Source organism: Apiospora aurea (genome assembly GCF_038362705.1).
Source record: "Apiospora aurea strain CBS 24483 chromosome Unknown utg000008l_segment0_segment0, whole genome shotgun sequence".
Taxonomy (NCBI): Eukaryota; Fungi; Ascomycota; class Sordariomycetes; order Amphisphaeriales; family Apiosporaceae; genus Apiospora; species Apiospora aurea.
The window spans coordinates 1,751,701-1,765,228 of NW_027117395.1; the positions used below are offsets into that span (position 1 = coordinate 1,751,701).

At 53.8% G+C, this 13,528-nt stretch overlaps 3 protein-coding genes across 3 annotated transcripts; 2 read left to right on the forward strand and 1 right to left on the reverse strand.

Annotated features, from left to right (window-relative positions):
• Positions 1-659: 659 nt before the first annotated feature.
• PG986_012003 (Epsin-1) lies at positions 660-2,575 on the forward strand (the record flags this gene model as incomplete). The annotated part of the gene is made up of 5 exons (XM_066848225.1): positions 660-732; positions 810-879; positions 945-1,165; positions 1,220-1,342; positions 1,392-2,575. The coding sequence occupies 5 exons, from the start codon at positions 660-662 to the stop codon at positions 2,573-2,575; spliced, it is 1,671 nt and encodes a 556-aa protein (XP_066694921.1).
• A 1,179-nt stretch (positions 2,576-3,754) lies between these two features.
• PG986_012004 (uncharacterized protein) lies at positions 3,755-4,625 on the reverse strand (the record flags this gene model as incomplete). Its single annotated transcript, XM_066848226.1, has 2 exons — positions 3,755-4,225; positions 4,335-4,625. Coding segments are annotated over 2 exons (762 nt in total), but the record flags the coding sequence as incomplete, so codon positions are not given.
• A 2,455-nt stretch (positions 4,626-7,080) lies between these two features.
• Positions 7,081-13,152, forward strand: PG986_012005 (uncharacterized protein; the record flags this gene model as incomplete). Its single annotated transcript, XM_066848227.1, has 4 exons — positions 7,081-7,183; positions 7,247-11,328; positions 11,371-12,984; positions 13,045-13,152. The coding sequence occupies 4 exons, from the start codon at positions 7,081-7,083 to the stop codon at positions 13,150-13,152; spliced, it is 5,907 nt and encodes a 1,968-aa protein (XP_066694923.1).
• Between the last annotated feature and the right edge of the window lie 376 nt (positions 13,153-13,528).

Consider the following 13,528-nt stretch of genomic DNA (forward strand, 5'->3'; position numbering starts at 1 on the left):
TTGAGCTGGCACACACCTCACACACCAGACGGCCAGATAAACCCCTCTCCCCAACCTCGCACTCGCCTTCTCCTGTTACGCAACTGACTGTCACTCGACAACGTACGGGCGAACCCATCCATTTGGTGCCGCGTCAGTCCCTCATCCATTCGCGCACCACACTCTTGCGACTCCCGCTTGCAGGGCACCACCCAAAAAAGGAGCGAACCCAAAGGATACCCCAGCAAAGTAATTCAGGGCATCCAACCTGGAAGCAAACTAAGGCATTTCTACTACCAACTTCAAATAAACGCCTGAACTGAGCCAGGACGCGAATACCCAGACAGCATCCCCAATCGGCAGCAAGCATACCTCAAATATATACACCGCAACGGGAGCCAGGGGAAACATCAAGATCGACCCAGAAACGCGCAGCCACCTGAATCGATTATTCGCTCTCAATCCAGTCCACTCCAGTCCACTGGTTGGATCTGCGCCTTACTTCAAACGTCGTCATCAGCCTTGCGTCGCCCCCGACATCCGGTAACACTCGTGCGCAACATTGAATTTTTTGGAAACAAAGCAGCATCGACCTGTCCTTCCTCTCCCCATTCTTACCATCACACAACGTCGCGATTCGCTTCCGCCTCTGCGCTGGTTGATTGCCACAAACCGCCAAGATGTCCAAGGTAATGCGAAGCGTCAAGAATGTCACCAAGGGCTATTCAACCGTCCAGGTCAAAGTGCGCGAAGGTCAGTTTGCGAAGCGCCTCCGTCCTATCAACGCCGCACCGTCGCGCAAGCCTTCACCGTACTGACAGATCCCACAGCCACGAGCAATGATCCATGGGGACCGACCGGCACTCAGATGAGCGAAATTGCCCAGTTAACGTACAATTCGTAGGCACACGGCCCGATCCGCAGTGAAGATGTGATTCGTGTCATTGCTGACACGCCCCCAACAGTTCGACAGAATTCTACGACATCGTGGACATGATCGACAAACGCCTGAACGACAAGGGAAAGAACTGGCGCCACGTCCTCAAGGCTCTGAAGGTTCTCGATTATTGTCTACATGAGGGCTCCGAGTTGATAGTGACTTGGGCTCGCAAGAACATCTACCTCATAAGAACCCTGCGCGAGTTCCAGCACGTTGACGAAGACGGACGCGATGTGGGACAGAATGGTGAGAATCCAATGTAAGAATGCGATGCACATTTTGAACTTACACATGCGATAGTCCGAGTTGCCGCGAAAGAGTTGTCCGCTCTGCTCCAGGACGAAGAGAGGCTGCGTGCCGAACGGAGCGATCGCAAGACCTGGAAGTCGCGAGTGACAGGCATCGAGGAGTTCGCACCTGAGGGTTCCCTGCCACCACCATCACAGCGACACCAGCGACCGCGACGAAACAGCGACGAAGACGACGCCGAGTACAAGCTGGCTCTCGAAGCCAGCAAATATCAAGAGGAGGAAGACAGGAAGAGGCGTGAAGGCCGGGGGAGGAGGCGAAGACGTAGACGATGACCTCGCGAAGGCTATCAAGCTAAGCCAAGAAGAAGAGGAGCGTCGTCGAAAAGAGTTAGAACAGAGTAACGCGAATTCGCTGTTCGACGACGACCCGTTTGCGACTACGAGCCAACAGCCGCAACCTACTGGCGTGAACATGGGATACCAGCAGGGTAATAACGTTGACTGGTTCGGTAACCCAACCACAGCCCAGAGCCCAATGGGAATGCAGCCTACCGGCTATAACATGAACAACATGGGCAACCAGTACACCGGCTACCCGAATAACGGTTTCCAAAACGAGTTTGCCAACCAGCCAACTGGCATGTATGACCCTTATGGGCAGCAGCAGAATCAACAGCAGCTACAGCCGCCGCAGCAGCAGTTCCACATGCAAACGGGGTTCAACAATCCCTATGCCCAACAGACTCAACAACCCCAACAGCCGCAGTTCAGCCAGCAGTCGACAGCATCGCTTGAGCCAGTCGCCCAGCCGGGTAGTAATAACCCCTGGGCTACAGGAAATAACAACATGGCTCCTGCCTCTATCAAACCTACGCCCACCGGATCCAACAATCCCTTCGCTTCTGGATTTGGTCGCCCTCAATCTCAGAAAGCCCCTAGCATACCCGCAATGAACAATATGCAGGCTTTACCTGAGCAAAAGACGCTGCAGACTTTCACGCCGCCGCCGCAACCTACCTTCTCACAGCCACAACAACCAGCTAAGGAGATGAACGAACACGAGGCCAAACTTAACTCCCTCCTTGCTAGTGGCGATGGCATGGACACGTTTGGCAACACCGGCAACCTTCGTATCCCTGCCCAGCATACAGCCCCTGGCACTTTCGTCAACTCGGCCGGCGCGGGCATTAACAGGGTTACATCAGATGCTACAGGCAACAACCCCTTCATGCGGCAACAATTCACTGGCATGCCTACTGTATCATATGGAGGCCAGCAGATGCCTGCGGCAACGGGACCAGCGAACATGGGCATGAATGGTGGCTTCGGTGGACAAAGCAACCCCTTCCAACAACGGCCGCAGCAGAACAACCAACAACAGGGTCAAGACTTGATCCAATTCTAAATCGCATATTTTTACATGTTGAAGGCATTCGCTAATATTTCCTTCGCCGCTCAATGAGATGGAGGCTACCCTGACACGTTATCTGGATGCCTCTGCGTCAGACCCTCCAAGCCATTGTAATTTCCCGGTTCGGGGCATCTTTATGACCAGAACTCATCACATCATCGCCGGCCATGAAAGACTTTTACGCCATAAGTGTTGGTCATGGATTACCCCTGGTTGCGGCCATCGATCGCACCGTTCTCGAAAGAGGAAGTAGAGCTGCATTGTCTGCTCTTGAGTTATACCTCACAGTGGAAAAGGGGTTAAATCGGGACAGATGACGGATGGATGGATGGCTGAAGAAAACTGGATTCTCTTCTATTCACAACGATGCGCTGTGGTCTTCACTAGGACAGACCGCTTTTACTTTATAGAGACCCACCCCCGATCAACCGCATCTGATTTCACATAGCGAATTCTGCCCCTTCTGTATGTATTGAAAAAGGAATCCGAAAGCATTCATCTTCAGTGCTGTATATTAATCATTACATCTTTACTTGAGTTCAACGTGTTGAGTAAGGCGATATAGTAGTGGCACAACACCAGATAGGCCCGTTGGCTTTGTATGCTTTTTGATCATGTATTGAAGCCATTTAATGCCAATGGGCTTCTATGAATGTACACAATGGTGAATAAACCAGTTTGGGTATATACAAACTTTTGTCCTGTTTGTAAAGTGAAGCCATACCCTCCGGACTCCAGCTTTTCGCAGCCGGGCCTCGTTTCCCAACATACCGCGCAGGCTGTGTTGGATTTCCTAGGACCTTCCGAACCCTTCCTTGCGTATCTCTTCGCGGCTTGCCGCTTAGGAGAGATTACGGCCTTTGTCCTCTCTTTTTCGTAGATCCGTCTGATCTGGGTATCTGCCTCTCGTCATCTCTCCGCCCCAATATCTCCTTTAAGCTAGGTAGCACGCATAGAGGCAATGCCAAATGCCGTTCAACCTAAGTTCGCTGCTGCCCTTTGCACATTTCTCCCCCATTTTCGCCAACGGCCGGCACTCTTCTCCCAAGCTGAGAACGCGGTCCCTTTCTTGATGGGGGGTCAGGCACAGGCGTCGCAAGTAAAAGCTCCAGAAGGTCCCGCTACTCGGCGGCTCTTTTCTTCTTCATCTTCTTCCTCCGTTCGTTCATCCTCTCATCCGCTCGAGAAGATGCCCAGGAACTCTTCCCTCCCGACGCCCCCCTTGTCCTCGATGTCAAACTGTTCAATCATGCTCCGGAGCTCGTTCTCAGGCACGTCCTCGCCCAGCTCTTTGACGACGATGCGCAGGTCGTCGACGGTGATGATGCCCTTGCTGCCCTTGTCGAAGAGGTCGAAAGTCTTGAGTAGCTCCTCGCGCGGGTCGCGCGACGCGATGTAGGCCGCCGCGATCATCTGGAACCCCTCGCGCGGCAGCCGGAGGTCTACGACGCCGGGGGTCTGCGAGGGCGCCGGGTGCGAGGGCAGCTGCGGTAGGGGTTTCCAGTTCGGCCTGGGCACGGCATATTCTTTGAAGGAGCCGATGAGCTCGGCGCGCGGGAGGGAGGAGAAGCCGAGGGCTTGTAGGGCGTAGCGGAATTCGGAGAAGTCGAGTTGTTCGTCTTTATTCATATCAAATAGTTGGAACTGTGTGGAACGGCGCGATCGTTAGCAGGCCGCTGATCATTCCTCTTCCCGCCCCCTTTAAGACTGCGCAGAGATAGAAAGTGTGACGGAAAGAAAAACAACAACATACGCAATCATTTATTTCTGACCGGTGCTCATCGGATATTTGGTCGTATGGTTCGGCCTGTTGAGGATTTTGTATGGGCGGCGCGAACCGCCCTCCTGGCATCCGCGACGTGCTCGCGCTCGCGGCGCTGGGTCGATGCGACAGGGCATGCGTGCCTGACCGTTCGGAGTGCCGGTGGTCATTCATAGCGGTGTTGGCGTAGTTATTCATAGCCGAGGCCTTGCCCTTGGGCTGCGCGACCTGTGGTTTCCCTATCTCCACGGCAACGCGCTGGACGCGGGTTGCGATAATATGCGCTTGAAGTGTGGAAGCACCCGACAATGTTTGTTCTGCCGGCCGTCGATTCGCAGTCTTTTTTGTCGGTCGGGGCAGATGCGGACGCGTTTCGCGGGTGATGCCTTCGGCAATGATGCCCAGTGGATTCGGTTGCAGCCGGGTTTTTGCTGTTTATTTTCCCTCAGGACACTCGTGGCGGAGACCGATACCTTGACTTGGGAACAAATCTAGCAATTGAGAAATGATCTCTTCTGTCGCGCATGCGAATGGCCCCCTTTATGCAGCGTCAAAGTCGCGTAGTGTTGTAGAAAAAATTAGGGAAGTTTGCAGAGGGTATCAAAAGCGCGTGCTCGCTGGCAATGAACGGGTGTGGATGCGGTATTCAAAGTAGTGTACGGCGAATGTCCATAACGTCGCGGGGGGTAAAACAGACCAGGGAAACAAGAACCATGCACACTCGGGCAACGACAGAGATTCAATCAATCCCCAACACCGAAGAGGCGTGGGTAACGCAATATGTTCGTTATTAGAGAATTCTCAATTGTATCATGGAGAACATAGGAATATCGTGAGGTTGGGGGTTGCTTGCTCCGGACGGACACGACGGTTCTTAGCGGCCCTTTTGCTGGTGAGCGAGCGACGCGCGACCGACGACCGTGTCTGGTGGTAGAACGTAGATCCCTTTTCCATCCACCCAGTCCCATCCCAGCAAAGCAGAGCGCGCCGGACTTCCTGGCCAGGTTCTTGGCCATGCAGACCATGCAGGCCATGCCAGCGGGCTCAATCTGTCAAAGTCGCGTCCTGATTGATATAGTAGAGGAGGGGCAGGCGCGACTGACGCGTCCCTCAGCAGTGACTGCAGTCCAATCCACTGCGCTAGCCTACCTGAGAGCCCAATTACCACTATTACAACGAATAATGAGGTGCTGACAGCCAGCTACTGTCACCACATGCCATCATCCTAATCATCATTGGCACCCCATCGCTAGTCTGCATTTCCGAGAGCACTTTGGTTACAACCCCAACCTGAGGGCAGCAGTACAATTCGCATGGGCATTAATCTGATCGGAGAAAAGAAAGGCATCTTATTTTTGTCTTCATTATTGAGATTTCATTATAAATGTTGCGTTACCTGTATTTGACTGAAATAATATACCGATCAATCTGTCGGCGTTGGTGGCCAGGCAGCAGTGCTCGAGCCACAGCGAATCTGCCTTGCTTAACAATCAAGAACCTACATTTGCAGTATGATTGGTAGCAGCTGCATGACTCCTGGGCACTGCCCTCTCAACCGAGGCCTATATAAAAGCGCAAGAAGCCCTCCCAGTCCTTTCGATTTGTCTCATGCCTTGTCCATCAGAGAAGAAGACCAGTTGAAACACCAAGTTTTGAACGGCTAGGAAGAGTGTAGCATCGTCAAGTAAAACCGCATCTTCTTCCTGCAGTAGTGTTGTTGACCGAGAGTGAATTCCACACATTGCTTCCCGGAACTTGGGGGTTCTCTCTCCAGTCTCATGTGACTTACCTCAGGCTGCCTGCTCCGGTGCAAAGAGCAATCCAGTCAGTGAACGTATCTCCACCACAACCACTAGAAATTCTTGAGTGCAGACTGCCTGCTTGTCTTCTCTTGGAACCCAGGCACCTCGAACCTCTCCAGTTTTAATTCTCTTTCTCTTTTTCTATCCGGGACAGTGATTGATGGTTGATTGATTGATTGATTTAACGGACGTACTGGGTTAATACCTGAGTACACCTACCTACATACGTGAACTACCTAAGCCAGAAGCAGGCCTAGGAGTTCGTGCTTAGGAGGGAAAAAGACGCTGCGACTGGTGTGACTGGAGGGACCCATCAATTAGATCCATCTCCATCTGCTGCTGCTGCTGCCCAGCCGTGTCCAGTTCTACCCATTCAATTCTACCACCGCCAGACCAGCTCTCTCATCACGTCCCATCCCAGCCAGCACCCACTTGAGCTTTGCATTGGGCCTGCACCTTTGCGCATCCTTCTTCCTCTTCATCAAACCCAGACCAGATCCTGCAAGCCTGGAACATTGATTTGTTCTCCAAGACCTTGCCCATCCATTGTCCATTGTTTGTACTGTTCAACAGTCTATCCATTTTTAGCCGGCCCTGGGCATTGCATTCCGTGCAGCTGTCCCTAGCACCGAACACCCCCCGGCCTCTTTTTTCCATCTTACCCACGAGCTCGCCCAGGTCATCGCGAAAAAAAATATTGACTTTGGCCACATTCGCCTCTTCCTCCTTGCGACAACCCCCAACCGACCACCATTGGGGCCCTATCGCACCCATCATCCCATCATCGCAACACTTCGTATTTTGTCACGTCCTCCCATGTCTTCAGCTATATAGCTAGAGGTCACCTATTCCCAACATCCACGCGTCTGACGCGCTACTTTTTCCACCACAAGGCCGCGCGCCTCCCTGCCTCGACCGCATAGTCATCCGTCGAGATGTCGTTCGGCTCAGGAGGCTTCGGCGGCTTCGGCTCTAACAATAACACCACCAATACGTCGACTGGCTTCGGTGGTTTCGGCTCCAACAATGCCACCTCTGGTAAGTTCCCCCTTTCGCTCTGGCTCCTAACTTCTACAACACGTCTAACTTCTACGGCCTCAGGTGGATTTGGTGCCAACACTAATACCAACACTGGCGGCGGCTTCGGTTCCGCGAACACTGGCGGCGGTCTCTTCGGCGGCGGTGGCAATACCTCGAATACCGGCGGCTTTGGTAGCACTGCAGGTGGTTTCGGGTCGGCCAATACTACAAGTGCCTTTGGCGGTGCCGCGAAGCCCGCATTTGGTGCCTCGCCAAGCGGTGGTCTCTTCGGTTCCACAGCCAACACAACGGCGAACAGCGGTGGTTTCGGCGGCGGTGGTTTTGGTTCCAACAATACTGCCGCCTCTACATCGAGCCCCTTTGGCGGCGCCGCAAATACTGGCGGTGGGCTCTTTGGCAGCAACAATGCTGCTAAACCTGCTTTCGGTGCCGGCGCGACGACAGGAACGACTGGCGGCCTTTTCGGCGGCGGCTCAGCGGCAGCTCCCTCTACTGGTTTCGGCGGCGGCTCTTTCGGTGCCCCTGCAAGCACTGCACTGGGAGGCAACCTCGGTGAAGCTCCAGGAACAGCTGCGACGGCCTTTCAGCCCCTTGTAGAGAAGGAGAACGCGACCGGCAGCGCCCAGAACTCGTTCCAGAACATTCTGTTCCAAGATCCGTACAAGAAATGGTCCGCCGAAGAGTTGAGGCTTCAAGATTACAACTCGCAACGCCGTTATGGAAGTGGTGGCGGAGGCGGTTTCGGAAGCGGAGGCAGTACGTTTGGTAGCACTGGCTTCGGTTCCAATGCCGCGACAACGAGTGGCTTTGGCAGCAACAACACCGCGACCACTGGGGGCGGCCTCTTTGGTAGCGCCAACAACAATGCCACCTCGACTGGATTCGGCGCTCAGAACACTGCAAATACTGGATTTGGCTCTGCCGGCGGCTCTGGACTGTTCGGCGCGGCCAAGCCAGCAACCGGTGGGTTATTCGGTAGCACGCCAAGCGCCACGCCGGCTGCCTCTACCGGTGGTGGTCTATTCAGTGGTGGTGGTGGTACTGGATTCGGTGCTAACACCAACACTTCCGGCGGCTTCGGTGCTGCAAGCAACACTTCTGGCGGCGGATTGTTCGGTGGGAACAATGCTGCCCAAGCCAAGCCCAGCGGGTTCAGCTTCGGAAACACTGCCAGCAATACTAACACTACTTCCACGGGCTTTGGTGCCAACAACAACACCACTAGCGCATTCGGATCCAACACTGGCGGCACCGGCGCCTTCGGAAATACCCAGGCTAACACAGGTGGCGGGGGCCTTTTTGGCAATGCCGCGAATACTCAGCAGAGCACTGGAGGTGGGTTTGGTAGCAACACCGGTGGTTTCGGTCAACAGAACAACCAACAGCAGGGTGGTGGCCTGTTCGGCAATCAGCAAAAGCCTGCAACTGGAGGTGGTGTGTTTGGCTCGGCCGCCACACCTAGCACCAACACCGGCGGTGGTCTTTTCGGAAACGCCAACACCAATACGAACACCGGGTTCGGGGCCAGTGCCCAGGCATCTTCAGGGGGAGGCCTATTCGGTGGCGCGAAGCCAGCGACCGGCGGAGGCCTTTTCGGAAACGCTGCGCCAGCCCAAAACAATACTCAGGGCGGAGGTCTGTTTGGTGGTTTGAACAACCAGAACCAGCAGCAGACGCAGCAGCCACAGACTGGCGGTGGCCTCTTCGGTGGCCTGAACCAAAGCCAGTCCAAGCCTGGTGGCCTGTTCGGCGCCAGTACACAACCTGCGGGCGGCAGTGTTTTCGGTAACACTCAGAACCAGCAACAGGGCGGCGGTCTTTTCGGCAACAGTCAAGGTCAACAGCAACCCCAGGGAGGCCTGGGATCTTCTCTGTTTGGCGGCGCCTCAACACAGAGCCAGAATCAGCCGCAAGCTTTGACTGCGAGTGTCAACGATCCCACTGCTTTCGGAGCCACATCGCTGTTTGGCAATCTACCTACCCAGTCTAACGATCCGGGCCCGCTCGCTACACCCCTGTCCAGCAAAAGCCAGACGAGACGACCTTCAGTACTGCCCATCTACAAGCTCAACCCTGCTGCTGGCTCACGGTTTAACACCCCTCAGAAGCGGGGCTTCGGGTTCTCATATAGCACGTATGGAACGCCCACCAGCCCATCTAGTGCATCGAGTACCCCAGGCACCGGCTCACAAAGTCTTTTGACTGGTAGCCTGACGCGTAGCATGGGCAAGAGCATTTCTACTAGCAACTTGCGTCGCAGTTACAACGTCGATGATAGCCTTCTGGCGCCGGGTGCTTTCTCAGCAAGCACGAGCTCGAGAATGTTCGGTAACAACAACGTCAAGAAATTGGTCATCAACAGGGAACTCCGAACGGATCTATTCTCCACCCCTACAAAAGACAAATCCCCGCAAGACACCCCGAACGGATCTCGTAAGCTTCCCAAGCGTGTGAGTTTTGATACGAGCAATGGAGAAGCGGCCGAGAATGGCGATGCTCAAAATGGCAATGCCGAACAATCCAGCAACAATGGCTATATTCGACCCAACAGTGTCAATGGCGCCAGGTCTAGCCCATTGTCTTCCGAGATGGAGCAGATAACCGGCAAGGAGTTGGCTATTGTCCACGAAGAGGAGCCTGCAGCATCCTCAGCGCCAGTCTCCACAGACACCTTATCTGATCGCGAACCTGGCGAGTACTGGATGAAGCCTTCGAAGGAGGAAATCGACAACATGAACCGTGTCCAGCGGCAGAAGGTTGTTGATTTGACTGTTGGCCGTGTGAACTGCGGTTGGGTCAAATTCAAGGTGCCGGTTGATCTCAACACCGTCGACTACGGTAACCTGTTCGAGAACATTGTTGTTTTCGTGGTCCGTTCCTGCACCGTTTACCCCAACCAAGCAAAGAAGCCAGCCGTTGGCAAGGGCCTCAACGTTCCGTCTTTGATCAACTTGGAGAGCTCGTACCCACGAGCCTCCATGACGAGCAAGGGCAGAAAGGGCCCGTCTCTCGCCAAACACGTCGACCGCCTGAAACGCATACCTGGAACCAAGTTCGAGAACTACAACACAGAGACCGGCGAGTGGACATTCTCTGTGGAGCATTTCACAACATACGGCCTGGATTACGATGACGAAGAAGGTGCCGAAACGGATCCTTCTGCGGAGATGTCAGGAGTTGAACATCAAAGAGCGCAGCCAGAACCTGACTCCTCGGCGGCTGAGTATGACGAGGAAGACTCGTTTGAACTCCGACGAAGGGAACATGCTCTGCCTGGCGCTTTTGATGGTGATATTGCCGTAGACGATGATGAAGTCCCGGAGATGGCCGAAGCTGGTGACTATCGGTCGTCTTTTTTAGGGGATCGCTCCGCGGGTTCTAAGTCGCGGTCTCTTGTCCCTGTTGGACAAGATAACCTAGACGAGGAATATGCGATGTCTGAGGACCAAGATGCGGGTGCTAGCCTCAGACACCATCTCGCCGCGGAGCAAGAGGATGACTCGCTCAGTGTCAGTGACAGCCACTTGGATTTTGTCCAGGAAACGCCAGCCGGTATCATGAGAGCCAGAATGCGTGCTATCAAAGAATCGGCTACTCCTGTAAAGGTCCAAGTCGCAGCTGGGGATGACTGGATGAACATGTTGCAGAAAACCATCAGTCCCCGAAAGAGGGACCGGGTTCACCTGAAAAGTCAACGCGAAGCCGACAACTACGGCAAAGAAAGTGTACTTGATGTGAAATCGCCGTCCAAAAAAAGGGTGGTGTCTGATAGCAAAGGGTTTGCTACAAGTATCGACTTGATGAAGTCCATCTTCGATCAGGCCAAAGCTCCTGCCGAGGTTGTCCAGCTCTCGGTTCGACCGCAAAATGCAAAGTGGCCGTACAAGCGAACGGCGAAAACCCTCGACACATCTGATATGAACGACAAAGAACGCCAATGGCATAGTGTTCCTCGTCCTAACTGGGGTCCAAGCGGAACCCTTGTTTTTGCTGGAACACCCGAGGACACCCCCTTTGGTAGATCAGGTCGTGTCATCGAGAAGAATGGTCTCATGACGGTCATGAAGGGTGCCATCGTGTCCTCGTCACAGGACATTCGTATCGCCAAGTTCACAAACGAGGCATGTTGCCCAGAGTTCAATGTTTTTACCTTTCCAAAAACCCAATACTGACCTGAAGTCCAGATGTCTGCCAAAGCACTACAGGCTCATGCCGAGCTGACGGAAATTTACCTCGACGGCGACGTGCCCACAGTGATGGGCCCACGTGTAAGCATCAGGGAGTTCGCTACCGAAACTGGTTCGAAGAATGCTGCGGCTGAGCATGAAAAGCTCGTGTGGGAGCTCGCAAGTGTACTATTCGACAGCATCAAGTTCCCTTCCGAGCTGCAGAACGACCCCGACGCTGCTGAAAAGATCAGACGGGAGAACCTATCCAAATTCTGGGAGCAAATGCTCGACGAGGAAACAAACAAGGGCATTTCAATGGCAAGGACGAGCGAGGAAAAGGCTTTGGCCTCGCTGGCAGGCCACCGAATAGCCGAGGCTTGCAAACATCTACTGGACGGGAAAGACTTTCGCTTGGCAACTTTGGTCGCTCTTATCGGAAGCAGTGACGCCATGAAGAAGGACATGCGTGAACAAATCAAGGAGTGGAAGGACGCGCATGTTCTGCCAGAACTCTCCCAGCCGCTCCGCGCATTGTACGAGATGCTTAGCGGCAATGTTTGCGCTTGCGAAGGTGGCAAGAATGCCTCTACGGAAAACCGAATGAAGTCGTTCGTTATCTCGAAGGAGTTTGGTCTCAATTGGAGGCAAGCTTTCGGACTCAGACTGTGGTATGCCATCTCAGGGGAGGATTTTGTTGCCGATGCTGTCGAGAAGTATCAGGGCGATGTTAGCCAGGAAAAAGAGATACCGCCTATGACATGGTTTGCCGAACAAGGGATCCGAAGCATTTGGAACGACCCGGAAGAAGGACAGCGTCAGGACTTAATATGGGGTCTCTTGCAGTTGTACTCGAATGACCGTGCTGATCTCGAGGCGATACTACGTCCCGAAAACTCTCAGCTCTCTCCTCTGGACTACCGCCTCAGCTGGCAGCTTGGCCAGGCCTTGACGGCTACCGGCAAGGTTTCGTTCGGCAAGAATGCTGACGAGAAGGCTGACGCTGCAACCACTGCGTTCGCCTCGCAATTGACAACAGAAGGTAGTTGGGAGGAAGCAGCCTTCATCCTGCTCCACCTCACAGACCCCAACGCCCGAACCAAGGCAATCCAAGAACATTTATGCCGGCACGCTGGTCTGATTGGTAACGAGCAGTCGGAAAGCTTCAAGAAGCTTACGGAGAAGCTCAAGATACCCACCCGATGGATATGGCATGCCAAGGCCCTCTTTATGCGCAGCGTGAAGAAGGATGCCTCCAGTGAAGTCCAGTGTCTTCTCCGGGCCGACTCGTATGCCGAAGCGCATCGCACTTTCATTAAGGATGTTGCCCCAGTCGCCATTATTGAGCGCGATTTCCACGCACTGGCCGATCTGTTGCGGCAATTCGATGGCCGCCAATCCCAGGTACCCGACTGGAACCTGGGTGGCGAAATCTACAAGGCTTTCCTACAGCTTGTCGATTATCAATACCGTCACGAGCAACCGCCAAATGCTCTTGTCAACGGATTGCTCGAGGGCCTTCCTGCCATGCATGGAAATACCCCCGAAGCTGGCATTCAGGAATATGCAGCTTTAACAGACATGGCTGCTGTCGTCGCGAGCGTGGTTGGAGATATGGCAAAGCTGGGACAGGTAAGCCCCCCAACTCAAACATACAATCAACAAACAACAGCTAACGCATGCAAACTACAGATGGACCACCAACGCATCCTGAAACTGCCTCTTACCGAGGATGTATTACTCAGACACAGCCGCAATCTGGCATGGTCACATTATCATGCCATTATGGCGGGTCACTAGGCTCTATGTTTTCCTTGTTCTGTAAGAGAGTTGGTTAGGAAAGGAAAAAAGCAGAGGGCCCAGGTGACGAAGAAAGTGTGTATTGAAGGGTGGAGGTGAAGACGACGGCTCAACAGACTCCAAGGTCCCTCTTGAAGGGCCGGTGGGCGTGCTGAAGACGATTATTAGCTCACGAAGGAAAGAAGCATTTTGCTGCCTGCAAATGAAAGGGGCAGGCCACGGGTTTGACTTGCAATAGTAGTAGATAGTTTAAAACCTTTAATTCCCCAAATGTATCTTCCGTGTCAAAGTAATCTGGTGAATGACATTTCAACTGGTATGTCCCCCCGTCACGACCTATTGATGCCATAATTTCACGATAATCGATTTGCAAGTC